General features: G+C 41.6%; 1 protein-coding gene across 3 annotated transcripts in view; it reads left to right on the plus strand.

The window, feature by feature from the left end:
• HAUS8 (HAUS augmin like complex subunit 8) overlaps positions 1-27353 on the plus strand; it is a 73218-nt gene that overhangs the window by 325 nt on the left and 45540 nt on the right. For 2 of the 3 annotated variants that reach the window (XM_075207086.1, XM_075207077.1), the window contains exon 2: positions 8888-8964. In XM_075207086.1, the coding sequence (XP_075063187.1) occupies positions 8888-8964 (77 nt within the window). Of the gene's footprint in view, positions 1-8871; positions 8965-27353 lie in introns of all 3 variants that reach the window. The other variant, XM_075207095.1, reaches the window with a different exon arrangement.

Consider the following 27353-nt stretch of genomic DNA (forward strand, 5'->3'; position numbering starts at 1 on the left):
GGCCTATATGGGAAGAATACAAATATTAGGTTTCTGATTAAAATCACAATTATTCTCGTGTCTCTTTACAGGTGCTCTATTATCCTTTTATATCTTAAATATTGCTGGCTGTAATTGAATACCTAAAAAAAAAAGCACATCATCATCTATTTATATAGCGCCACTAATTCCGCAGCGCTGTACAGAGAACTCAATAACATCAGTCACTGTACACATGAAGTAATGGTATAGCTTAATTGCTCATTAAAATGTTCTAATTTTATTTACTACATTCATTAAAAAGTATCTTTAGTTGTTGTTTTTCTTATAGCTGACGTCTGGTTCTTCTGGTGTGCATTTCCTGACTGTGGCTGTACAATGCTTTAGCGCTGTATAGCTTCTCTGTTGTCAAAGAAAATACTAATAGCATCACTGTGACAACAATAAGTATTTCCTCCAGGCCAGGAACTCATGCAAGACATTACTGTTTGATCCATGTTGATCTGATTTTAATAGTAACTGGTTTGTAGTTACTAATAGATCTATTTGTAATGAAAATATGGGGGCTACTTTGACTCTCCGAAATTAAAAATGTACATAGCACATACAAAGAAATTGATTATTTATTATAGGTGTATACTACCTCTAGACTTGAAGGGTTTAATGACATTTTGCACCCCAATGAGCAGGCCTATATTTGTATATTAATGATGTACAAAATAGTTCCACTCCATGGACTACAGAATGCCTTCTGTCATTAATCCCTAAAATGTATAATGTTTATTATTTTATTATACCAAAATTATACCAATATACCAAAATTATACCAATATAATGCATACTTATATTTTCATGTTGGTAGAATAAAATAAATACAGACATTCTGAACAAATGCTACTCACTGTGCAGAGCTCTGCTAAATAGCAATTTCCCTTACCCATTGGGGTTAAAAATGCTGCTCTGCTCTTTCATTAGTGATTTGTGGATGCTGCTTGCCCCGTTTCAGTACATTCAAATTATACTCCTTACTCCACTTCAAAAATTACATTCACCTCTATGGTAACACATTGTGTACATACCATCTTGCAGTTTTCAAGAGCATTTACAGCAGCGTTTGGCTTTCAAATCCTGGCCACGTTCTGATTCTTTGTCATTAAGGGACACATACTGAACGCAATATGTGGTTGTTTTAAAACTCATGTAAATCTGGTATATATATGTCCGAATTCAACAAGGAGTGGATGTGAAGATACGTGGGGTGATGAATACGGATGTAGGCCTGCTCTACTAGATGACACTCCATAATAAACTCCCAAAAAGAACACAGAAACTGAAAAAAAATTGTACAATTAATGTTCTATGTAAATAGTCATTAATAACAAAAAATGTAAAAAAAAACATTCCGTGAAATACCTTTTTATGATGAGAATGTCTACTGTACATGAAATACACTTTTACAGTTGCTTGTGATTGCAAACACATGTTCTTGCATGCATACCCAGCTGTCACCACTAGTAATCAGCAGTTAGACTAGACCTGGAGCAAGAGATGCGGCTAAAAAACAAGCACTTTTGACATGCCCAGAGCTTGAATTAGATGCTGCTGCATGCGCTTGATATTGGCACGCCCATAAAGTACATTAACTACTGGCAAACATCCCTTCCCCGCTACACTTCCTGAAATTGTAGGGTGTACTAAGTGTCCTTTGTGCTCGGAGGTGAATTGGGATATTGTTGCGTTCTATGGCATATGGTCCGGTCCGGCTAGAGTAAAAAGTGTGATCTCCTGAAGATGGCGGCAAGGTGCTTTGATGCTATTGTGCATATGGCAGCAACAGAGAAATGTCACAGAGCACTCGGAACAAATGAAAGTTGTGGTCGATGTGATACTGAGGTTAAGGAATTTATTTGATATGTATAAGTGTAGTATTGACCAGTGTAGCCTCATCAGATTGTAATGTAGCTACACTTTTCTGCAGAATCCACGCAGCTACTGGTCAACTGCCTCCTGACTGGATATTAAGACAAATGCTGAATCTGATTAATCATCACACTTGTTTTTCTTACACAACTCCTCTATACTCAGCCTTCATCTCACAAGTACAACAGAGTAAACCACAATTCCAAGATAATTTTTCTTGATTGACAAAATGTAACTACGTAAAATGTAATTTTGCATAAAGATAAAAAATTAATAAAAACAGACATTGCATTCAAGTTTACTACGTCGACACGCAGCTGAAGCACATTACACAGTGAAACATAAATCAAACATACTTTATAGTACAATACAAGACATATGGCACAAGATGACATTCTACACTATATATCCAGTACTGCACTGTTCATGCATCACTTCAACAAGATAACTTTCAACAAGCAATGGATGTGAGGGGAGTGGAGGTGAAGGAGGTAGTGGAGGGTGAGCACAGGCCTGAGCAATTCCAAAATAATCCTCAACACAATCACCAATATATGTCCCCCTTCTGGTTTCATCCACCCACTGCTTCCATAACATGAGCCATCGTCTGCATGCTGAACTATATCCAGGTTACATGCACCATTCTTATACCCAATTCCCTCAATTTGACTCATTGAGGGGAGATTACAGTAGTACCAGGAACATGCAAAGACCTGCCTCCCAGATTTTATCAAATGTAAAATAAAGATCAAAATATGTTTTATTTTTGAATGGATGTAGACTTAATGCTGCACTTTCATTGTCTCATATGTATATTGGAATCTCATTGAGGATATTTATTTATTATATTTTTACCAATACTGTGGTTTAACCTAAGAATGCCTTCTCTTGATCTTGTATGTGAAAGTTACATAAACTTATACCTTTCTGGTCAATGGAAAATGCATCATGAGGTGGATTATCGACTCGAAAAACTCAGTAAAAGGATCACCATAAAAGGGAAGAAATAAATATAATGTACGTCTTTTACATGCTGTTCTATTACATTAAGCTTATAGGGAACTTGCCTAATGAAGGAGGTGTTTTAAGATAATCTTCAATAAATACTGTTCCCTCCAATGGATATCTTCTATGGCGTGATATGGGAATAGTTGAGGTGATTTTTCTAGAATGTGATTTCAAAGAGATAGGGAACCACAATTTTGTACTACATGGGTAATGTTATAATTGGTGAATAAGTTGTACATTACTCACTTTGTGTGTGGGGGGGTATTATGCCTCTTAAAGGGTTATGGGCCTGATTCCTTAAGGCACACAAAAGGAACTTATTTTAAAAATGCATGGAAATTCAGCCATACACCCTTCTATATTCAACAAGGAGTGAATGTAAAGATACGTCTGATGAATGCAGGTCTAGGTGCGCTCTGCTCTAATAGAAAATACACTGCAGGATACGTCCATTACATATGTGAAATTTTAACTCCCAAAAGAACACACATGGAAAAAATTCAATTAATGTCACGTGTTTATAATATAGACAATAGTAATAATGACAAAACATTACGAGCAGTCGCATTTTTAGTTCACCATGGAGGGATTAATTGCATCTCTTTTTGTGTAACATTTACTATGCTATAATGCCAATTTGAATGTTTTACTTTTTCTTTTAAATGTTTTGCATGTGAGGGGCCTAATAGTTTATTTTTCCAAGTTATGGTTTTAAATAAAGTTTATGTGAAGAAACATCTTTTTGTATTTTCTAATTAGGGTGCATAGAATTTAAAGTCCCACTGATTACTTTTTGGTTTCTAGATAAATTTGCATACTACCACATATTATGTGCCTAGGCTTCTCCAGCTGATGCCTTCTCGGGTGACTGGTTCTATGCCCTATCAAAAATAATTTTGTAATTGGGGTCCCGGTTAAATACCTCATTGAAGTTTTTTGTGAGTACATCTGCAATCCCATGGGGCAGGATGTCCTTGGGAATGTCTCCAGTGCAGAGGTTATGCGGTGACACCCTATTATAAATATTGTTCATATGAGCCTAAAGCTCTCAATAGAGAGACCAGCCGTTGAACTGATTCATAAGATTTGGCAGCAAAGTCGTCGGTCTTTCTAAACCAAGTCTGATTGACCTGCAGTTTGTTTCAATCAAGACTTGTATATTTTGTTTAGTTGATAATGATTTAATGTGTTGCCGTTTCTGGTCCAGTTATATCATGTCTGCAAAGGAAGTGTTTGTTTCAAGAGGATCACCCAACACGGACTAGAATGATGAACTATTTAGTTAAGATTAATTATTTGCAGAGCTTGAAGTTTTTAGATATTGCTGCTTTCCGAGGCACAATGATGACTTTCACTTTCCCTGCCTCTTATCTTTTCCCATGAGGAGAGCAAGAAGCTATTACAAGTCATGTTTCTTCCAGAATTAATTAATATTGATTATCACTGAGTCACATGTATGACTGCTGCTGGCCACTGCCCCCACACTTCAGTTGCTGAATCATGTTTATGTCTAATGGTTAGAGAAGATATATGCGCATAGCAGACACATTAATACAAGTGACAGCTGAGGTGCTGGCAGAGCCAACTGGGATTTGAATGTTGATTTTGGTTCTTTAGATCAAATCATATATTCTATAATGTGGGTGAGGGGGACTGACAAAGTATGAGTAACAATAGGTACCAGCCACAGGTTGGTGGACAGATATGCTTCTCACTTATTTCCAGGTAGCCAATGCCTTAGATTATATCCTCCCCTTATTAAAGAGCCAGACTCTGGTCTGTGACGTTGATAGTTAGTGAGCCCAGAGCCAACGTAGAACCAATGTTTTGGAGCTTTTCTAATTCCTGTTAAAGAAGAAGCTCTGGTTGGTTCCTGCTTTGCTGCTGTAATAGCCTCCACTTTTGGGAAAGGCTAATCACTAGATTTTGGAACTGTGGAGGTTTGCATCCAGTCAGCCTTGTTGGGGATGTTGGGCAATAAGGCCTGGCTTGCAGTTGAAATTTAAATTCAACACAAAACCATTGAAGTCAGGGCTCTGTGCAGGCCAGTCAACTTCTTTGACACCAAACTCTGGTGGTCTTTTTTTCACTGGGAATTGTCATGCTAAGCAATGAAAGGACAAGAAATTCAGTGCTGGAAACCGAGATACTAATCAAAATAGATGAGTTCATTGAAGTGAAAATAACAGCGTTATTACAGACATAAAACAATATAAAACTACATAAAATATGAAAAATAAAATAAGCATGAATAGATAAAAAAATTGGGTAATCAATGCTGTACTCTTGATATATGCACATATAGAATAGGTGACAAATTAGACCAGTGCACTGATCAAATAATATATAAAGTATCTGGTATTAGCCAAATTGCACATATCATCAGCTTGTTAATATTCCTTCACACATGAAGTGATGGTCTCTACTCCACCGAACCACACATAGTAATATCCGTTATGAATAAGCCAGGGATTGATGCCTCAAATGTTAGAGCCACTATCCTAGGTGGAATTAAACACCAAAGCCTGCAATATAGATCTCTGTGTGCAATAAACACACTCCTCTGGTGTCTAGAGGGTTCACAATGATGTTCATATATTAGATTGATTGAAAATGTATCGAGCTAATCAGTCACAAAACGGATTCCCAGTTAGCATAAATGAAATGCAAATAGCTACCGTATCAATGGTTCTCACTGGTGCTCTGGGTCACCGTATTTCTGCTCATCCAACAACAGACTAAAGTCAGTGTACTCGCATCGCTGTCTCCAAATTACAGCTGGACGCTATAAGCTTCATTAGCGTGATCCACTGAGAGAGTGATAGCAGATATTCCAAATCGTTCTAAAGTTCCGGAATTGATGTAATATTCAACGAGTGATTGCAAGGCAGAGGGGCACATTTATCATTAATCGGCAAAAGTGAGAAATAGTTATCAATCCTTATCGCAAGGATAAGGATTGAATTATTTCTCAAATTTATTAAAAAGGGAACACAGAAACAGCAGTTCCGAAAAACTGCTGTTTCTGTGATAGAAAAAAATCACACTTACCCCCCTCTTCGGATGCGCTGTCTCGGGATCTCCTCTTGGTTCCTCTTCTTCAATTGCGCATGTGCAGTGCACATGCGCACAAAGTCCCCACTCTGTCTCTGCAACGAGAGCACGCTGTCACTACAGGGAGGGATCATGTGGTCCCTCCACACATGCGCTGTCCAGCTCTGCTCTTCGGAGCAGAGCTGACAGCAGTGGATTTCTTCAATTCTGATAATGTACGCCAGCTTCAGCTGGCGTACATTATCAAGACGAGTTCCCGAAAAAAAAATTTGTTAGATTGCGGCTAGAGCAGTCACCATACTGTTGAATGGTGACTGCTCGCAAAAACGATCATGATATCTGCTGCGATGCACCTTTAATAAATTTGCGGAGGGCACATCGGGACTTTAATTCCACGGTAAGTGCACAATAGTGCACTACCGTGATTTGTTAAATATGCCCCTAAGTGTGGTATCCGTGGGACTTTGAATCGCAGACCCTCATGTTCTCAGTCCCGACAAAACGCATCAAGACTGAGAACTTGTATCATCGAGTACATATGAGGGTCTGTGATTCAAAGTCCCACGGATGCCGCACTCAGCTTTGTAATTACTCGTTGAATATTACATCAATTATAATTTTTTAGTATTTTATCTATCCATGTTTATTTTATTTTTCATGTTTTATGTGGGTTTTATATTGTTTTATGTCTGTAATAAAGCTGTTTGTTTGGGGTTTTTTTTCTCATTTCCATGAACTCATCTATTCTGATTAGTATCTCTGTTTCCAGCGCTGAATTTCTCGTTGTTTCTATTTTGAAATTGCCTCCGGCGCCAAATCACCCGTGCTAGGTGCCGCATCAAAAGTGTTTAATAAAATGTTTTAAAAATAAATAAAAAATGTATTTTAAATGTGCGCTGCAGCGCTGGGTGGGTAGCGCTGCAGTGCCAGTAAAAAAACAGCGCTCAGTGCTGATGGGGGTTAACTCCTGGCACCTAGCGCCGGGAGTGTAACTATATGTATTGTATAAATGTGTTTTTTAAATGTAATAAAGTGATTATGCATATGTGTATAATAAAGTACTTACCCTGTGTTGGGGCTGCAGAGGCAGCCCTGGATCCCCTTCACCCCCCCGGCCGTCTGCTTCAGTGGCTGCTGGAAGGACTTAGCAACCAGCCACCTGGAATCAAATAGGACCAGGAGGTGCAGCGCCTCCTGGGGGGGTCCCAGGAAGCCAAGTCCCTAGTTGGAGCTCCAGTAGCTTCAACTAGCGATAGGGCAAGGACTGCTGCCCTGGGGTCTGGCTGCTCCCCCCTGGTATTATTGTCGGCCAGGAGAAGGGGCCCTGGAGGTCAGTTTGGGTGGGAGACTTAAAAGATAAGGCACCAGGGGAGGAGAATGGGCTGAGCTCCCCTGGAGCACTGTTTTGTATTAAAAGCTGTTCTTCTTTCATCTGACCTGATCACTGGTACCTTTTTAACCAGTGTAAGAGAAAATAAATATCACTTGCTTCAAAGACCTGCTTGGAAACTTCTCTATCCTGTGACCTACAGATTAGACCCAACTCTAATTCGTTCCTGGGTGTTCTAAGGTTTGGACCCAGTACCACCACTCTGCCCACTACCCAGCAGCTATGGCCAGTGTGATAAGCCAGGGGGGATCCATCTGTAGCAACCCTGATCTATAGGATGAGGTCAGTGGTACCAGCCCAGGTACAGGGTATGCTAGCAGTGTCACTCACCCCTAAGAAACCAGGTTCTGGACACTGGTAAGGAGTCCAGTGGTGGCAGCACATGTATGCCCCTCCTACTGTGGCAAGAGGGCGCGTTTGTGATAAAGAATGGGGACGGTGGCACTGTAAGCCCAACCAGTTCCCAGCAACAGGAGACAGTGTGGCATAGGTGGTCCATCCTGTCAGTTTCCATTTATTGAGAACTCACAGGTTCTCATTTTCAGCTGCAGGAACTGAGTTGATTTATATAGCGCCACTGATTCCGCAGTGCTGTACAGAGAACTCATTCACATCAGTCCCTGCCCCATTGGAACTTAGTCTAAATTCCCTAACATACACACACACACAGACAGACAGATTAGGGTCAATTTGATAGCAGCCAATTAACCTACCAGTATGTTTTTGGAGTGTGGGAGGAAATTGGAGCACCCGGGGGAAACCCACGCAAACACGGGGAGAACATACAAACTCCACACAGATAAGGCAATGGTCAGGAATTGAACTCATGACCTCAGGTGCTGTAAGGCAGAAGTGTTAACCACTTAGCCACCGTGCTGCCTACAGTGTGTGTTTTCCGTGGCCCAGGATAATTTGGTAAATAATGAAAGGGCCTTCCATAAACTGTTGCCACAATGTTGGAAACACTCAATTCTCTATTATGTCATTGTATGCTGTAGCATTAAGATTCCGCTTCACTACAACTAAGGGGCCCAGGCCATACAATGAGAAATGACCTCAGACCATTATTCCCCCTCCACCAAACTTTACAGTTGGCAGTGCGCATTCCAGCAGGAAGTCTTTTCTGGCATGCGCCATACCAAGATCAGACTGCCAGATGGTGAAATGTGATTTGTCACTCCAGAAAATGCATTTCTTCTGGTTCAGACTCCACAAAGGGTGTGCTCTACAACACTCGAGTCAGATTTGAACAAAATCTTAGGACCTCCTATATGTGGCTGAATAGGGTTCAGAAGTGCAGTTTCGTTTGATTACACAAAATTTGTGTAGAAAGTTATTTTAATAGTATTTCAATAAATGTGATCATTTTTGGAACTGTTTATATTGTTGGTATTAGGATTTAGCTTCTTATGTTTTTTTGCCATATTTTGTAAAATGTAATTGGTGCCCAATCCTAACCAAGTCTGGCTGGTATCATAACATAAACTTTTTTTTGTTTTGATTCTCTTGTTTAATTTCAGCTAAATTTGTTTCCAGGTCTGGTTCATTGGAATATGGATCACAGAACAGCTCAGGAGGCAGTAGTGGTGATACAGCTATGAAGAAAAACAAAGGTCAGATATTTTTCTTCTAATTCTATATACCCATGACATCGGAGAGTTGAAAAATACGCTCAGAATATAATGTACACAATACTTAAAACCACTCCCTTGAGCTATAAAAAAATTCATCAATACTGGCTGTTTGTAATGCACCACAAAACTCCACAGAAATAGACCGTGAGTGTAACAAATCATACATAAAAACAACAAATTCATATGCTGTTGACAAAGGAGATTCGGACATGAGAGAGGGTAGAGAGATGCCTGCTGATGAGAGCCAATTGAAGTATAAAACTTTCTACAGAAAATCTTTATGTAAATTCTGTGATGGTGCATGCCATCTACACAGCTACTTTACTTGAAACACCTTGATTTTCCATATGTGATTAAAAGCCTACTATTATTGCTATGTAGTTTAATTTCTAAGTACCCCTTGTCCCTGGGGTTGAGGGCAGTTTTTATAAGGATAGAAAAAGCATCTTCAAACAGGGTGCTCATATCTTCAGCTTTTGGTGGCCAATTGGACACATCAAATGCCTGAAAGTTGCAGTGTTAGTAGCCCAAAAAACAGATGCTGAACAACAGCTGATGGTAAGTTCAGATCATAAGTGCAGTCATTGCTGTTTGTTGCTTTTGCTGTTGCTTACAGCATTGGCAGTATGTGTGCTAGCTGATCTGGCAGTAAGACAGGTCAGTAGAATCAACAAATCTAGGGCCAGCCTAAGTCCTTATTCCTCGAACAAAATGTTTCAAGTTTAATGCATTTTGGTTGCCAACATAATAGCCACCACAACAGAGGTAATGTTTTTTAGTATTTTATTGTGTTTTAAAAATACATAGAAAATATACAGACATTGCCTTTATTGTAGCAGTACAATGTTGACAAATTAACTAATCTATAGTTAAAGGTTAATTCATGCCAGAAATAAAAATGAAAAACACGTCATTGTGCTATATCGGATACCATGAGATATAGTGTAGTATCTAGGCATGGATCCTGCACAATACCACAGGGCACTTTAAACTTCTTATTATAGCTGCAGAGAGTTCTCTGTATAAAAGAAAGGCAAAAAGAATGGTTTCTTTTAATTCTTCCTCCCGGGTGGATGGACAAGGCTGGATCGGAAGTTCCAGGTGTCCTGTTGGCTGCAGAACTGTTATGCTTTTCCATCTGAGGTTAAATAGTAAACACCTTCCAAAGTTGATGTCCCTGTCGCATGGTTGTCTAAGACAGCTACCATTCCAAATGCAGCCACGTTTAAGAATGGAGCGGAATGTAAAATAGAGAGCATCCTTACATCCTGGCAGGAACCTTCTAGAGGCGAAATGTAGCTTGTGTGTGAATGAATAAAGCTATGGAATGGTGGTCCGAACAGCATTCAGAGAGCTTGTTAACTGGCAAGAAGGAATCTGAATTGCTTCCATTGTTTGAGCACATCCAGAGAGCTACAGAGTACTTGGGAGAGGCAGCTCTGTATGTGGCACTTATTGGGGCTAGTATTTCAGCCTCAGCAGTTTTTGCTCATCCTCAAGCTAAAGGCCTGTGAGGTTGATGTGGAGTCCAAGCGAACTCTGGAGTCCCTTCTTTTTTCGGTAAGTGTCTTGTTCGAGCCTTAGCTTGATAACATCATTAGTCAAGCTACAGGATGTAAAAGTGCTTTTGTTCCAGTTATTGCTCCCAAGACCAAAGGCTCCAGGTTTCCCTCGTTTCGTTTCTCTGTGAGAACAAGGACCTTGTTTCTGGTTCTCTGTGAGAACGAGGAGTCTGCATACCAGAGGGCTATCTTCTGCCCCTAGGGGAGATATACAAATAGGGAGATAAGAATGAGCTGCTAGACGTCCAGCAGCCAAGTCTGCAGACAGGCATTCCGCCCACCCAGGATCCGCTGTGGTAGGAGCCAGTCTACTCTGGCAGTACCACATCTTAATCAAACCCTAGCAACAGCCAAGTGATTAAGTGGCTCCAGTTACTCTTTCCACTACTCCGAGTCGACCACAATCTCAGCCGTGACACGTTAAAAGAGATGCCTATGTGAGAGGAATCTTGGATCAGAAGTACATGCTTGATTTTGCCCAGACGTCTTCTTTTTTTTTTTTTCCCCCAGAGCTTCCCTCGAACCACCATGCTCTCTGAGAGGCCATTTCCACCCTGATTTCTTCGGAGATGGTTCTATCAGTCCCAGACCAGCAAATAGTTTTGGGGTTTTACTCCAACCTGTTTTTGGTTCAAAAACCCAACTGCTCATTTAAGTCAATCCTGAATCTGAAATCTTTAGCCAGCATCCAGTACCAGGTGTCTTCTGGGTAACTCACTGCTGGGGTACCCCCTTGCTGGTGTACCTGGACTGGTTCTACTGACCTCCTTACTATGGATTAGGGTTGCTGTGGATGTATTCCCCTTCGCCTATCACACTGACCAGAGCTGCAGGATAGCAGGCAGAGCGGTGGTACCGGAAAAGCTGGGTCCAAACCTCAGAAACTGCATGGAACGGATTAGATTTTGGGTCTAAGCTGTAGGTCACAGGATTTTCAGCATGGAAGATATTTTCAAGCAGGTCTTTGAAGCAAGTGATATTTATTTGCTCTTGCACTAGTTAAAGGTACTAGTGATCAGGTCATATGAAATCAAAAGAACATTTTAGTGTACAAGACTGCTTTTTATACTGATTTGGACACAGGCTATTTTTAGAATCGGGATGCAATGTGTTTACACAAAGATTGACTTACATGCATTGCAAAGCAAACAATATTTACGCTTCTCTGTGATACCTTAAAACCTTACTGTGACATAATGGAACGCCTATGCCACCCTGTCTGTTGTTGCTGGGAACCGGCTAGGCTTACTTTTCCACCGTTCTCTTTCATTATCCCAAATGCGCCCTCTTACTGCAGTAGGAGGGGCTTACAATGCTGCCACCACTAAGCTCCTTCTATGGCACTCAGAACCACATTCCTTCTTGGTCACTGATGCTGCTAGCGTACCTTATTGCTGGTGTTCCCAGGCTGGTAACTCCAGACCTATTACTAAGGATCCGGGTTGCTGTGAATGGATCCCCCCTGGCCTATCACATTGAACAGGGCTACTGGGTAGCAGGCAGAGCGATGGTACTAGAAATGCTTGGGTCCAAACCTCAGAGACAGCCGGAGAACAGATTAGATTTAGAGTCTAATCTGTAGATCACAGGAATTCAGCAATATTGAAGATGTTTCCAAGCAGGTCTTTGAAGCAAGATGTTTATTTGAACTCACTGGTTAAAGGTCCCAGTGATCAGGTCAGTGGATATCAGAAGAACACATTTTAGTGTACAAGTCGGTGCATTTATACATTTCAGACACATGGTATTTTTAGCATCAGGGTATACTCTATTTACACAAACATGGATTTACATGCATTGCAAAGCTAACAAAATTTGCACTTATCTATGAAATTCACTCTGGCAAAAGGCCACACACTAACAAACCCCTACTGGGCCTTTGGCCATTGCAGGCATGACACTTCATCACAAAACTTCGTTAGCCCTTCCTGCTAGCAGACTCCCTTGCACAAATGCCTAATTGGAGGTTTCCACTAGCAACCTTACAAATCCTAAACAATGACACTTTCATACTTAAATATATCCCAAGACACACAAGACCTCCATCCACAAAGGCCTATTGTATCAGAAATAAGGCATATCCTTTAGTAAGGTGAAAACAGGAAAAGCCAACTTTTCTACCCTGTTCTCAGAAATAACGATTTCCTATCTCAGAATATATACAATACAAAAAATAAGTGCATATGCAATTATATAAATTTGCGCCCTGCGCTATTTCCCTTCAATAAATTAATACCATAAGTTATTAATGAGTTATCCAGTCACACTTACTGTCCACGGTAAGATGCAGGATATCACAGCAAGTCTAATTACATCTTCCTATGACCCTCACAAATCTAATTAGCATGAGTCCTTTCTTCCAACTGTTGCAGAAAACATATTTCTTCCAAAGAAAATAATTACCCAGGAAAAGTTGTAAACCCCAAACAAGACATTTCCTTACACAAAGATATACAAAAGGTTTTCAAAACAAAGGATTATTGTTTCAGATATATGCATCAGAAATAAGGCATTTCTCTCTAGAAAGATTAAAAAAGAAAAAACAATTTTTTTCCCCCTGTTCTCAGAAATTAAATATTTCCCTTACCAAAATATACACAATATCAAAAATAAGTGCCCTGCGCAATTTCCTTTAAAAAAAATTATACTAGAAGTTATTAATCAGTGATCCAGTTCATCCCTCCCCCGCCTTGTCCATGCGGCATCCAGCCTGCCATGTCCCAACGATTTGGCTCCTGGTCCGCAGTCTCCTAGGGTTACCAGAGGTGACCCGGAGGATCCGGCTCTTCCTGCCGAGACAGTCCATCCGTATTTCTGTGAGCCTTTTCTTGCTTGTGAATTATGTCAAAGTCATAAATTTGAAGTGCAAGGCTCCAGCGCAACAAACGGCCATTTTTCCCTCCGAGGTGTGTTGTAGCCACTTTAAAGGATAATGATCAGTCACCACAGTAAAATGTGGTCCATACAAATAAGGTTGAAGTTTTTTCACTGCCCACACAATGGCCAAACATTCCTTCTCAATTGTGGCATACCCCACCTCCCGGTTTAGCAGTTTTCTGCTCAAATTAGGACACAGGGTGCTCCTGCCCATCTGGCCCCACCTGGCTAAGCACTGCTCCCAGTCCATACTGTGATGCGTCCGTTTGCACAATAAAGTCCTTGTCATAATTGGGCGCCAACAGTACTGGAGCACGAACTAGGGCTACCTTTAACGACTGAAATGCCAGCTCACAAGCGGGTGTCCAGTCAACTACTTTGGGGAGTTTCTTCTTGGTGAGATCTGTCAGGGGCTTCGCCACAGTGCTAAAGTTTGAGACGAAACGTCTGTAGTAGCCTGAGGTCCCCAAGAAGGCCAGTACTTTGTCTTTGGGTTGTAGGCCGGGGCCAGTCTCGGATTGCCTCTACATTAGCTTGTTCTGGCTTAATCCTACCTCCCCCACACGATGACCGAGGTACTGCATCTGTGATATCTCCATTTGACACTTGTCTGCTCTGATGGTCAGATCTGCCCACTGAATTTTCTCCAACACTTGCCTTGCATGTTTCAGATGATACTACCAAGATTTACTAAAAATGGCAATTTCATCCAAGTACGTCTGAGCAAAGCCTTTACACCCTTCCAGCAGGTAATCAAGCACACACTGGAAGGTGGCTGGTGCATTCTTTATCCCAAATGGTATGGACTTAAATTCAAATATCCCAAATGGGGTGATGCATGTCGACCGTTCCTGAGCCTCGGGGGTCGGCAGTATCTGCCAATACCCCTTGCTTAAGTCAAAAGTGGAAATACATTGCTTTAGCTAACTCGTCTAACATGATCACCTCGTTCAACTAGCGGTAGTCTACGCAAAACCGCATTATTTTGTCCTTCTTGGGAACCAATACAACTGAGGATGCCCATGGACTATGCGATGGTTGGATCACCCCTAGCTCAAGCATTTCCTGTACCTGCTTGTATATACTTTCCCTGGGCTCTGGTGAGAACCGATAAGCGGGTTGCCTAACTGGCCTATGCTCACCAGAGTCCACATGGTGAATCACCAAGGAAGTTCGATTGGGCTTCCTACTGAACTGAGTCGCAAAGTGCCACAGCACTGCTCATCCCAGCCTACTTCCTCTACACCACCTTCCTCTGGCATCCGCGAACAGGTCAGGTAGTGGGTTCCTTCCTGGTTCCTCAGTCGGTAAGCAGCAAACTGCTGCTACCGACTCCACACGCTCGTGGTATACCTTCAACATATTTATGTGATAGGTCCACTGCCACCCTTTGTCGCTATCAAATAACAGCACGTAAGTAATGTCAGTCAAGCGTTTTAAAACCGTGTACGGTCCGGCCCAGGCAGCCTGGAGCTTGTTCTGGCGCATGGGCATCAGAAAAAGGACCTTCTGCCCTACTCAAACACTCTGGTATGTGCCCTTCTCAAACCATGTTTTCTGTCTTGCCTGCGCTTCCGCTAGGTTAACCTTCGCGAGCCCCATGAGATTTTCTAAATGATCTCTGATCTCTGACCTTCAACACATACTCCACCGCAGAGACATCCTGGGTGGGTAGCTCCCCTTCCGAAGACTCCCGGAACAGGTCAAGAGGTCCACGGACTTTGCTGCCATATAGTAGTTCAAAGGGAGAGAGACCGGTAGACTCCTGCGACACCTCCCGATAAGCCAACAGGATATCGCAGGTAGCGTTCCCAGTCAGTCCGTCCCCCCCTCTCAAGTTACAAATGCCTGTAGCATGTGCTTCATAGTGTCATTGAACCTCTCGCACAGTCCGTTAGTCTGGGGATGGTAGGGGGCAGTACGAAGTTGCTGAACTTTGCCCAGAGACCAGTTCATGAGTAATCTGTGTGACTTGATCAGTTAGCATCATGGACAACTGACATTAGTTGCCAGCGGAAGCCCTGTGGTACTACCAGTTGAACTTGTTCCCGGACTGGTCTATCCCCATATCCCCATCTAGCTACATGGTACAACAACCCTTTACGCCAGGTCACACTCCCCACCTCCATCGCTGGAAGGCTGCTGCCAGCCTGGCACCTCATGCCTTCCAGTGAGGAATCAGAGCTGCGCTGCCCTGAACTCTTCCCTGCGGCCCCCACTATCGTCTAAGTCAGGATATGCTGCAGGGGGGGGGGTGTCTATGTTGGGGTGACTAGGTTCAGTCAAAGTGTGGTCAGTCAAAGGAGGTCACTGTGGTCAGCTATTCTCGCCGCCAGAGTTGGCATACTGCTAGGGACAGGAGCATCACTGGGCACCCCCACAATATCAGGTTGCGTTGCGTTGCTAGGGCACATAGTCTTTCCAGAGGCAATGGGCTGGCTGTTTCCTGAAGACATAGCAGCTGTGGTCTTTTCCTCTGGGTTCAGTGGTGCAGGTGTAGATCCTGAAGTCTGTAGCTTAGCAGCTTGGCTCCGGGTAATAGAGTTGATAAATGTGGTCACAATTCCACCCCCAACAAGGTTGCCCAGAATCACATCAGGTTGGAGACATAATGGCAATATCTCGCTACTCCTGGCCTTCTTCTCAGTCCAGATATGCCCTTACGACAGGCACTTCTTTCTCCAGTCCATTTGCCACGGTAACTTTGGCAGTGCGATCCTGCAATACTGCAGCAGGATCAATAAAATGGGGACTCACAGCAGTAATTGAGGCCCCTGAGTCTCTCAGTCCTTCACCCTGCAGGGGTCCCACTTGGACCGGCTGCAGGTTTCTCTACATGTTTTTTCAGGGGCGGTCGCTGGCGAGTGGTACCTGGAGGGTTAGGTACTTGCTTTTGGTGGAGAGTAGTAGAGGGGTGTCCCCCTGTTTGTACAGTCCTTTGAGGTTGGCTGTTAACCTGGCACTTCTGCCACTGTGGCCTCACTGCCACAAACTGATCTGCCAACAGGGTCACTTTTTCCAGGGTTTCTGGGCTACGGTCCAGTACCCACTCTTTCACCTCCAGTGCGCAGCGGCGGTGAAACTGCTCTCTTCAAATTAAGTCCACTAATTCTTCCCAGGAATTGATGTGAGATCCATTAATCCATCTTATTGCCAACTGCCGCCACTGGTTGACAAATTTCTCATGGTTGATATGGGTGCTTTCATCCAAGTCACAAAACTTTTGCCGGTAGGTCTCCAGCGTAATAACATGGCGCTTAAGGAGGGCGCGTTTTATCACGTCGTAGTCCGCACAGTCCTCTGGGGCTCCGCGATAAGCTTCCACTGCACGACCTTGTAACGTGGTAACCAGATACTTTGCCCACTCCTGTTTGGGCAAGTCATGGAGGCTACAAGACATTTCAAACACCTGCAAATGTCCATCAATATCTCCAACAGTGTCATCAAATTTGGAAAAGTGAAGAGATCCCAATCTGGGCGCAGCAGATGACTGTTCAGGGGCTACTGCTGGAGGTGGTACCCACTGATTGCCCCACAACTGGATGATAATCAACCACTCCAACTCAGTTGTTTTGTCTCCCAGGGACCCCAGATGCTGCATTAGTACAGAAAAGTTACCCTCATCACGCTGTTGAACTTGCATCACTGGTTCACTCTGTGGGTGGGGACTGTTGCTGTGTTCTGGGATGATACTGCAGGTACCTCTAGGTGTGAGGTTAACATCTCCAGGTCACTGTCGGCTTCCTCATCTGCTGACCCGTACTTAACATCCCAAGATCTTAATGCCTTTTTCATTTCGCTCCTTGTCGCTATGTAAGGAATTTCTAGCTTCTTTGTTTGGCACAGTATCACAAGGTCTGCCTTGGACATTTTTTACTGTACTTCGACATTCTGTGCGTTCTCCTAACTGCAGTTATTCCTCTCCTGAATAGCTCTGCTCTCCTGACTGGTGCACGAAAAGCCACTTGTGGTTATCCCGTCACTTGCCACCAGAAATCCGTGACAATATGGACCACCTATGCCACCCTGTCTGTTGCTGCTGGGAACCGGCTGGGCTTACTTTGCCACCGTTCCCTTTTGTTATCCCAAGTGCGCCCTCTTGTCGCAGTAGGAGGGTCTTGCAATGCTGCCACCACTAGACTCCTATACCAGCATCCAGTACCGGGTTTCTTCTGGGTAGCTGTCACTGTTGGGGTACCAAGGCTGGTACTCTTGACTTTTTACTATGGTTCAGGGTTGTTGTGGATGGATCCCCCCCTGGCTTATCACACTGACCAGAGCTGCATGGGTAGCAGGCAGACTGGTGGCATTGGAAAAGCTGGGTCCAAACCTTTGAAACAGCCCGGAACAGATTAGATTTTGGGTCTATTCTGTAGGTCACAGGATTTTCAGCATTGAAGATATTTTCAAGCAGTTCTTTGAAGCAGGTGATGTGTATTTGCTCTTACAGTGCTTAAAGGTACTAGTGATCAGGTCATATGAAATCATAAGAACATTTTAGTGTCCAAGACAGTGCTTTTTATACTGATTTGGACACAGGCTATTTTTAGAATCAGGATGCAATGTGTTTACACAAAGATGGATTTACATGCATTGCAAACCTAACAATATTTACGTTTATCTGTGATATCTTAATACCTTGCTGTGATGTCCTGCATCTTACAGTGGAAAGCAAGTCTAATTACATCTTCCTATGACCCTCACACATCAAAGGGTCTAATTGGCATGAGATTAGTATGAGTCCTTTCTTCCAACAGTTGCAGAATACACATTTCTTCCAAAGAAAATAATTCCCCAGGAAAAGTTGTAAACCCCAAACAAGACATTCCCTTACACCAAGATAGACGAAAGGTTTTCAAAACAAAGGATTATTGCTAACCACTTGGGCAGCACGTGGTTAGCACTTCTGCCTCACAGCACTGGGGTCATGAGCTCAATTCCTGACCATGGCCTTATCTCTGTGGAGTTTGTATGTTCTCCCTGTGTTAGCGTGGGTTTCCTCCGGGTGCTCCGGTTTCCTCCCACACTCCAAAAAACATAGTAGGTTAATTGGCTGCTATCAAAATTGACCCTAGTCCAGGGTTTCCCAAACCCAGTCCTCAGGGCTCCCTAACTGCAGTTTTTCCATATCTCCTTGCTGGAGCACAGGTGTGCATTACTAACTGACACATTGTAACAATGTGATCCAGAAAACCTGCACTGTTGGGGAGCCCTGAGGACTGGGTTTGGGAAACCCTGCCCTAGTGTGTGTGTGTTAGGGAATTTAGACTGTAAGCTCCAATGGGGCAGGGACTGATGTGAGTGAGTTCTCTGTACAGCGCTGCGGAATCAGTTGCGCTATATAAATAAATGATGATGATGATCAGATATATACATGAGAAATAAGGCATTTCCTCTAGAAAGGTTAAAAATGAAAAAAATAATTTTCTCCCCCTGGTCTCAGAAATGAGAGATTTTCCTTACCAAAATATCAAAAATAAGTGCATGTGCAATTATATAAATAAGCGCCATGCGCTATTTCCTTTAAATAAATTTGTACCAGAAGTTATTTATCGGTGATCCAGTCACACTAGGCGGTGCGTCCTGTCACAGCTGCTTTAGCTCTTCACATCCGCTTTCAGGGTCTTTGGACCTTGGAGAAATCCAAATTTGCTGGCGGTTTCACCTGGTTTACCGGTTCTCTCCTAAAGCAATGTTTTCGGGGGTATTGAAGGAGGTGAAGAGGCACAGGGTGTTTGCGTCATTCTGGTAGTTTCAGATTGGGTTCTCCTTTTGTGTGACATGTTTATGGTTTGTTTTTGTTCAGGAGTTTGTTTTCCTCCTTTCTGTTCGTTTTTCTCTCTTTTTCTCCTTTTCTGTGGGGCTTGGTTAAACAAACTGAGTGCCTTACAGCAGCCGAGTATAGAGGGGAAGGAACTACAGACAACTAGAACATGCCTGCTTTCCTTGATCCTGCACTATACCCCAAGATACCTAATGTCCCCAATGGACTTAAGAGAACGTTTTATATTTAAGTTAAATTCTATTTTCTCAATCAGCAGTTTTATTGCAGGCTACTTTTGCTCTCTTTGATATATACTAGGCAACCTTCAGTTTATAGAAATGACCCAAGATTTATCTTTCCAGTTAAATATATTATAAGATGCAGTAATCGCCTCAAAATATTGGACCATCAGAAAGTCCACAAAATGTTGCCAGGAAATAATAGTCCTGGTGTTCCTCCTGGTGAAATGTGAACAGGGGTATTTTGCACTCGCATATTAAAAGTGAGGAATGTGCTTTTAAGGAAATTGAATTATGTTTTCTAAATTTAGTAGATGCCACACCTCCTTTTCAGTGAATTGCCATTAACTCCAAATATGGGTGAAAAAGAATGTATTGCTTGCTGTGTTTGGAGTAAATACAGCTTGAAGGTGCAGATTTTGCAGTGTTTTTTTTTTTTTTTAAACAAGTTATTGATCTAAAAAAAAACATTTGTTTTTAATATACATATGCAATTTTACAGACTGTTGTATAATTTTGAATATCTCCATATTCATGCGCTCATATCTACATCAAATTATTGTATTATTTCTCGCTGTCCAGGAATTATACTTAACATTTTTTTGTATTTTGAGCTTTTATAATTTACTTATTTGATAGTTAAAAACCTATGCCTCTTTGTTCACTTTTTGTTTTCTGTAATAAGTAACTAGATTGATGTTAATTGCTGTTACTATGTGTATTTAATATTATAATATATATTTCATGATTATGATGGTCTGATAAAACATGATTTGTTCACCCTCCATATCAAGGGCATGCAAACTATTCACAAACCTCTCATTACCAGCTGTTCGCTAGTTTTGGCGTTTGTCATCATCATCATCCACTAACTACTTACATCTTTGACCATTTGCTAATAAAACCACTTTTTTTATTTGTATTTTTGATTGCTCCCTAGTTTCAATCCATCTGCTGCAACTCAAACTCTGCCTTACTGTACATTGCCTACTTTGAACACACCTTCCCTCCCTGCCTTTAATATTAGATGATGATATACTAGTGTATCCCCTCCCTGGCAGTCTTTGGAGCTGTAGTGCACTTCTGCCTCTTTTCTATTATCAGTGAGTTCTCTCAGTTGGTGCGCAATGTCCACCTGCTCTGCTATTCTGAATCTGTGCTTTCTTTTTGCTCCTCTTTGTTCTCTGTTATGTTCCACTCTAACTGCTCACCCCATACTCTGTATTCTTTAGCACCATTGCACTGTTTTTTTTGTGTGGCTTCCCTGGGCTTCTCTGTTGCCTCTTTGAATGTGCTCCATTTTCAGAAAGGCATATTTTAAATTTTTGGCTAAACTCCTGTGGGATAGTGTTGGGGATTTGTATATAGTGACTATATATATTATTTTCCTCCGACACCCTGTCTCTCAGGGACGGTCCCATATTGAGCTACCTTGGGCTGGATTACTGGGCCACCTGTATTTTTCTTCCTTTAAAATGTTCCTAATAGAGTCGAGTCTTGCCCCCCAGGCTAAAATTTGTCAGTCCTCGCTTGCTTTCTCTTTTCCTTACCCTGTGAGATCTCTTTTTTCCTTTTTCTCTTTCTCCTTTTCTTTACTGTATGCTGTTGACTATATTATAGTCAACAGCATACAGTAATCTGCACACAGATAAAGCAATAGAGTGTGTTAAGGAATGAAAGCTGCTGTAGGTCTAGCAGGTGGTCCTGTTCTGCTGGGGATAATACAGTAAAAAAACAAATTCATCCATCGCTAACACATTCTAATCAATGTTGGTGCAAAACAGAATTAATCGGATAGGTAAAGAATTAGCAATAGTTCTAGTTGAAACGGCTGTGTATAGGTAATAGCATGGATACCAATGGTGGGAAATGCAGAATATTTAAAAGTGACTAAAGGATAGGCTAAACATGGATAAAAACATCATATAGGTAACTGACATAGAATCATAAAGATGGCGTGACTAATAGAAACCATGTAGAAGAGCCAGTCTTTGTCAATGCTTAAGTCAGATTTCAGTCCATAAAAGCCATAATTGTCAATAAATTCATTTCTGTATGGGGAAATAAGAGTTCCTCTATACTTGCTGTTTGTAGTGCTCCTTAGGCAAAGTAAAGTTGATTGTTGGACAGCTTTTCCCTAGTACCTAGCAAGGAGTCCTAGAGGCTTGTGAGGTGAGAAGGCCGCATGCATTCCACTGTGGAATGCAAGTGCTGTTTTCTGATTCCTGAATGTTGAAAGAGGAGTGCCCAAACACATTTCGTCACAGCCATTTCTTCTCTTTTGTACCCACTTGGATTAGAATGTGTTAGCGCTGGATGAATTTCTTATTTTACAGTGTTGGGGATTTACGGTACTGCCGTCACAGATGACATGATTAAAATTTGGTTCTACTGGCATTGGGGTGCTGTTTAGTGAGCATATACCAGTCAGTGGATAGGAATATCACAGTTCTTTTTTTTTAGGTTGCAAGGCTAATAAAAACCACTATTGTTATGTATTATGCTGTTTTATACTGGTTAATAAAGCCAAACCATTTACAATAACTATCATTTTTTTTTTTCTGTTGAAGCCCGAGGTGCAGTGCTCCAACTCACCCAGTGCCGTGAGAAAACAGTGCTGGGGGCTTGGGCCTTTGAACCCTTCCCAAAAGGGAAAGGGCCCAGTTTCTCCCTATCCCCAGAGCCAAAAGGCCCCTTAGGGAGATAAAGGTCTTCAAACCCCCTTTGCCAGAGCTACGGGTCTTCAGGGCTGCCTCTGCCGCAAGGCTCCGGCAACCCACTTTACCTCGAGATCGACTGAAGCCTTCCCTGGGGGGCTGGTTCTTCAACTCCCCCCTTCCCCCCAGAAGGAGGGAGCCTCAGGCAACTTAGGGAGAGGGGAGACCATAAGGGGCGTATTCAATTGTCAGCGTTAACGCTGCAAAACGGGCGCTCGAAAAATCTTACCGTCAATACGGTAATAGCGCTACTAATTCTGCAGTGCTGTACAGAGAACCCACTCATATCAGTCCTGCCCCATTGGGGCTTACAGTCTAAATTCCCTAACACACACACACACAGGGTCAATTTGTTAGTAGCCAAGTAACCTACCAGTATGTTTTTGGAGTGTGGGAGGAAACCAGAGCCCCCAGAGGAAACCCACGCAAACACGGGGAGAACATACAAACTCCACACAGATAAGGCCATGATCGGGAATTAAACTCATGACCCCAGTGCTGTAAGGCAGAAGTGCTAACCACTTAGCCACCGTGCTGTCAACGTCCTTCAGCTTGCCTGTGATTTATTATAAACCAGTTAACTTGGGAGTCCAGTAATCAAGACACACACACACACACACACACGTATCCTTTAAGATTCTGAGCTGAGGTCATTTATTTTGCATAACCTTTTTATAGAGCTTATTGCATCACTACATTAATTATTCCTTCCAAGTCTTTTAAGAATATAACATACGTTGCTGCTAGGTATAACATAACATATTCAACAACACCCCCAGTCCTCATTTGGATATCGGTAGTTTTCTTTCCCACGGGAACAGTCACAAATTGAATTTCTTTATCTCTATTCTTCAGCTCCCAGCCTGCGATGTTGTGGGGGGACAACCAACATTCATGTTTCACTGATACTAACAAGACCACAGCTGTAAATTGGTTCTTAGAACATCAACTGATTTGTCTATTAAGGTTACACAACTCAAAGGGCTAGATTTACTAAGCTGCGGGTTTAAAAAAGTGGGGATGTTGCCTATAGCAACCAATCAGATTCTAGCTTTCATTTATTTAGTACTTTCTACAAAATGACAGCTAGAATCTGATTGGTTGCTATAGGCAACATCCCCACTTTTTCAAACCCGCAGGTTAGTAAATCTAGCCCAAAGTGTGTTTTCTATATTACCACCATTCAGCCTTGTAAGCCTCCTAAACCTCCACATTACCATAGTCCGTGATGTTGGCGATCTATTTTGTGAGCAGTTGTTCCCCTTTATAGCTTTTTGGCTTTGGGCTTGATAGTTCCCCATGGCAGCTAAGGGGTATACAAATTCAAATTGACATTGGCAGCAGTCTGTTAATGCTCTAAAATGTCATGAGGAATACAATAGGGAAAAACTGTTAACATTAATACTCGGTGCACTGCTGATATTAGCAGAAAAGCAAAACAATAGCAAAACATGGGCGGTGGGGGACATCCTCTTTAATATAGATGCCTTTTTGATATGTCACTACTTTTTAAAAGCGATGAAAACTGATTAATTTTGGTATGAGATAATGTATCCTGTATTTGTCTATTGTATGTCGCACTTTAGTTTTTCAAAGCCATTTAGGGAGCTGTTTGATATTTGGTCATCAGGAAGTGTATACAGATGCAGTATGGTTAAGGAAAATCCTCAGTGGTATGGATTGTAGATAGAATCAACAAACACACCAGGAAGTCATGCATTCAATAGACTGGTACACTTCTACCACCATGTGGTCAGATTAGAGTACTGTGTTAAAATATTCTGTAGTATGAAAACTGGGCTAATTTATTACTAATTCTAAAATAAGAGGGACACACAAACTAGAGAGGTAATGGGTATTGGATCCATTTAATTAACACAGTAATTACATCATGCATGTCCTTCTACACACATGTGAAAGATAGTATGTCCACTGTCCATGGACAATGATCAGTGTGTGCAATTGGGAGAAAAAAATCAAAACATAATAGAGCGCATCCTCTGATTACTCTGAGATATTAACTTATTTTATGGTTTTTAACTTATTTATTTTTAAAATGCATATTGTACAAATCTTCAAATTACGGATTTCTCATTTTTGAATTATGTTGCTGTTCTGCTAAATTTGTATGGTTATCATATGACATGATCATCACTGCGATTATAAGAGGTGGACCATCTACTCCATTTTTGTATGCTACCCACCCTGAGGACTGTAATCCCTTAAGGTTGAGAATTTAAGTGAGGAATTTCATTAATGAAGTACGGATGCTAACTTGCTGCAAGAGTGCTGGTGATATTCTATATATGGCGATTGCTAGTTGATATATAAGCTTGCTGGATTCCACTATTGTTACATACCCTGTTTATTATAAATCCCTAAAGAATAATCAGAGATTTTATATAGAAGGCCATTGAACACAAGGCAACATACGATTTGGAATCGATGGATAATAAATTTGTGGACGGTTTTACCATATGTCCTCATAGCGAATAATATTTAACTATTCCTCTGGTGGATGTTCTGTGGATTATCATTTTATATGAGTGGGATCTCTACCAGTTCTGAATTCACCTCATATACATCATATCCCACCATTAGTCTCGACATGGAATCTGGTATATACTACTTTGTTGTGATTACTGACTCAATGATTGTTTTATTCTAATATTAACAATCTCCTTTTTATGTGCTTAATCCCACAGTTATGTTTATATTTTCAGAAATAAAGTGATTAGCATTTTTATCAGAACTACTGTATATTTCTGGGAACTAAATTGCATTAGATGAGCAATCAAATACGTATTTTCAGCACTCCTTTTTTTTTTTTTTATTCTTTTTCCATGTAGTACTTGGGTATATGGCTTGATCATAACCTTTCCTTTGTTTTACATGTATAGACAACCTGACATTAAAACTGTATTGCAAACTGGACTTGCTCTATAGCAGGGGTGGCCAACCAGTCAGAGACCCAGAAGCTCAAAAATATCTATAGGTACCGCTTTTTATATGTGTGTGTGTGTGCGCGTGTGTGTATAATATATATATATATATATATATATATATTATATTATATTTCACCTGTTCTCCAGTATAAACATGCGCACACATACCATACACATCGAAAATATAGCTTGTTACAATATCTTGCTACGCGAAAAAGACATTATCCAACACAAATGTTCAGGATTATCATCAAATCAGCACAGCTCTGCACTGCACAGCTCTTGCCTCACTGCTGTGTCCAGTGGAGGAGGGTTCAAAGGGCTACTTATAGTCTCCTCACAGTAGCTCACATTGCTACTGCATCCACAATCCCTCTGACCTCTTAACTTGCCCCTCTGACCTCTTTATATGCCCATCAGATCTCCCCACATGCCATCAGACCTCATATGCTCCTTACATGCACATCAGCCTCTCCACATGCCTATCGGCCTCCCCACGTGCCCCTTACATGCCTATCGGCCTCCCCAGATGCCATCAGATATCCACACATTCCATCAGATCTTCCCAAATGCCATCACATCTCCTTATATGCCAATTAGACTCTTCATATGCCCTCAGATCTCGCATGTCCCTTACTTCCCATACTACAGTCTCTACTCCTCCTTCCCTGATTGGGTTGTCTGTGACCTCACAGTATTGTACAGAGGATGTCACAGAATGTGGCTGCTCTCGGTCGGTAGAGCAGCTAAATGTTTCCAACCTGCCCCTGCCTGGAATACTACTTCGTTGATGCTCCCATCCAAGAGCCACATTTCAAAGCTCAAAGAGTTGCATGTGACTCTAGAGCCACAGGTTGGCCACAGTTTCTCTATAGAAACAATGCCTCCCTAACCAATGTGGCCAGAAATTATGCCAGTTACCTATACCAGTTAGATGCACTGATGTGAATGAGTTCTCTGTACAGCGCTGCAGAATCAGTGGCGGTATATAAATAAATGGTGATGATGATAGATGCACTTCTAGATAGATGTGTTTGGGTGGGGCAGTATGGAAAAGTGTATATTTACACCACAAAAACTGGTGTTTGACCAACTCTAAATCGGGCACATTGTTTCATGTTGGTGAGATTACTAGATTTATTTAGTTGCATATTTGATATCAGGTAGTTTATTTTTCACATGTTCCAGTAATACACAATAAATAACACTGCCTTTTCTATATTCAGAATGTAATTCTTAGGATTATATTTAGTATTTTGTTATGATAATATTTATAAAAGTGCAATATTTCATATACTACATGAGGAGCATGTAATATACTACTCTATTAGAATTGTGTACAATGGGCAGTTCAAGTGACTCTCATGCAGTAATTACACCAATAACCTGCCAGTATGCCTTTTAAATATGCATAGCAATGCAAGATGCATATGTCTGTTAAGGAAAGATAGAGAGAGATTTATCAAACCTTCTAAACCAGGGGTGTCCAACCTTTTAACTCCCCTGGGCCACATTGGAAGACGACGAGTTGGTTTGGGCCGCACATAAGATACACTAACAATAACGATAGCTGATCATCCAAAAAAACATAGAAAACATAGTTAACACATATATATATATATATATATATCTTTTTTTTCAAATCCCCCTATACTTACCTTTCAATCGCCCTGTTCAAAAAATCCTCTCTAGTTATTATACTATAATCACTTTTTGTATTGTTTCGATGCAATATCAATAAAGTGCATTTAAGCCAGGCATTGTATATCAGGGTCCCCTGACCAGGCCTGCGGTACCTGACATATACACCACTGTGACCCCAAATTGTGACCTGTTTTGCTAATTACACCACTATGTTAGTTAAGGGATAACAACTTATAATGGGCCAAAGAGAATAATCGATAATGCCCCATTAGTAATACAAGTAGAAGTATGTAGCAGGGAGATAAGGTCCATGATGTTCCAGGACCAGGTGACTTTTATTCACTGGTCAGCGTCCCTTGAAATAATAAAAAAAATCCCCCTTAACTTACCTTTTAATCGGTTTGTTCTCCTGTCCTCTTCTCTTCTTTTCTCCAATTCTGTGCTGCTGATTGTTCTTCTCGCGCAGGTGTCTCCTCTGTGCTGCGCTCCGCAATGGATGTTGGGTGTGATGACATCACGCCCGACATTCACTGCGAGCACCGCACGGAGGAGGAGACAAGGGAGGGAGCCGGAGTACCAGCTGACGTGACCGCAAGGTAAGTAGTTTCTTTTCTTTTTTT

This window comes from Mixophyes fleayi, chromosome 1 (genome assembly GCF_038048845.1).
Source record: "Mixophyes fleayi isolate aMixFle1 chromosome 1, aMixFle1.hap1, whole genome shotgun sequence".
In the NCBI taxonomy this organism is placed as follows: Eukaryota; Metazoa; Chordata; class Amphibia; order Anura; family Limnodynastidae; genus Mixophyes; species Mixophyes fleayi.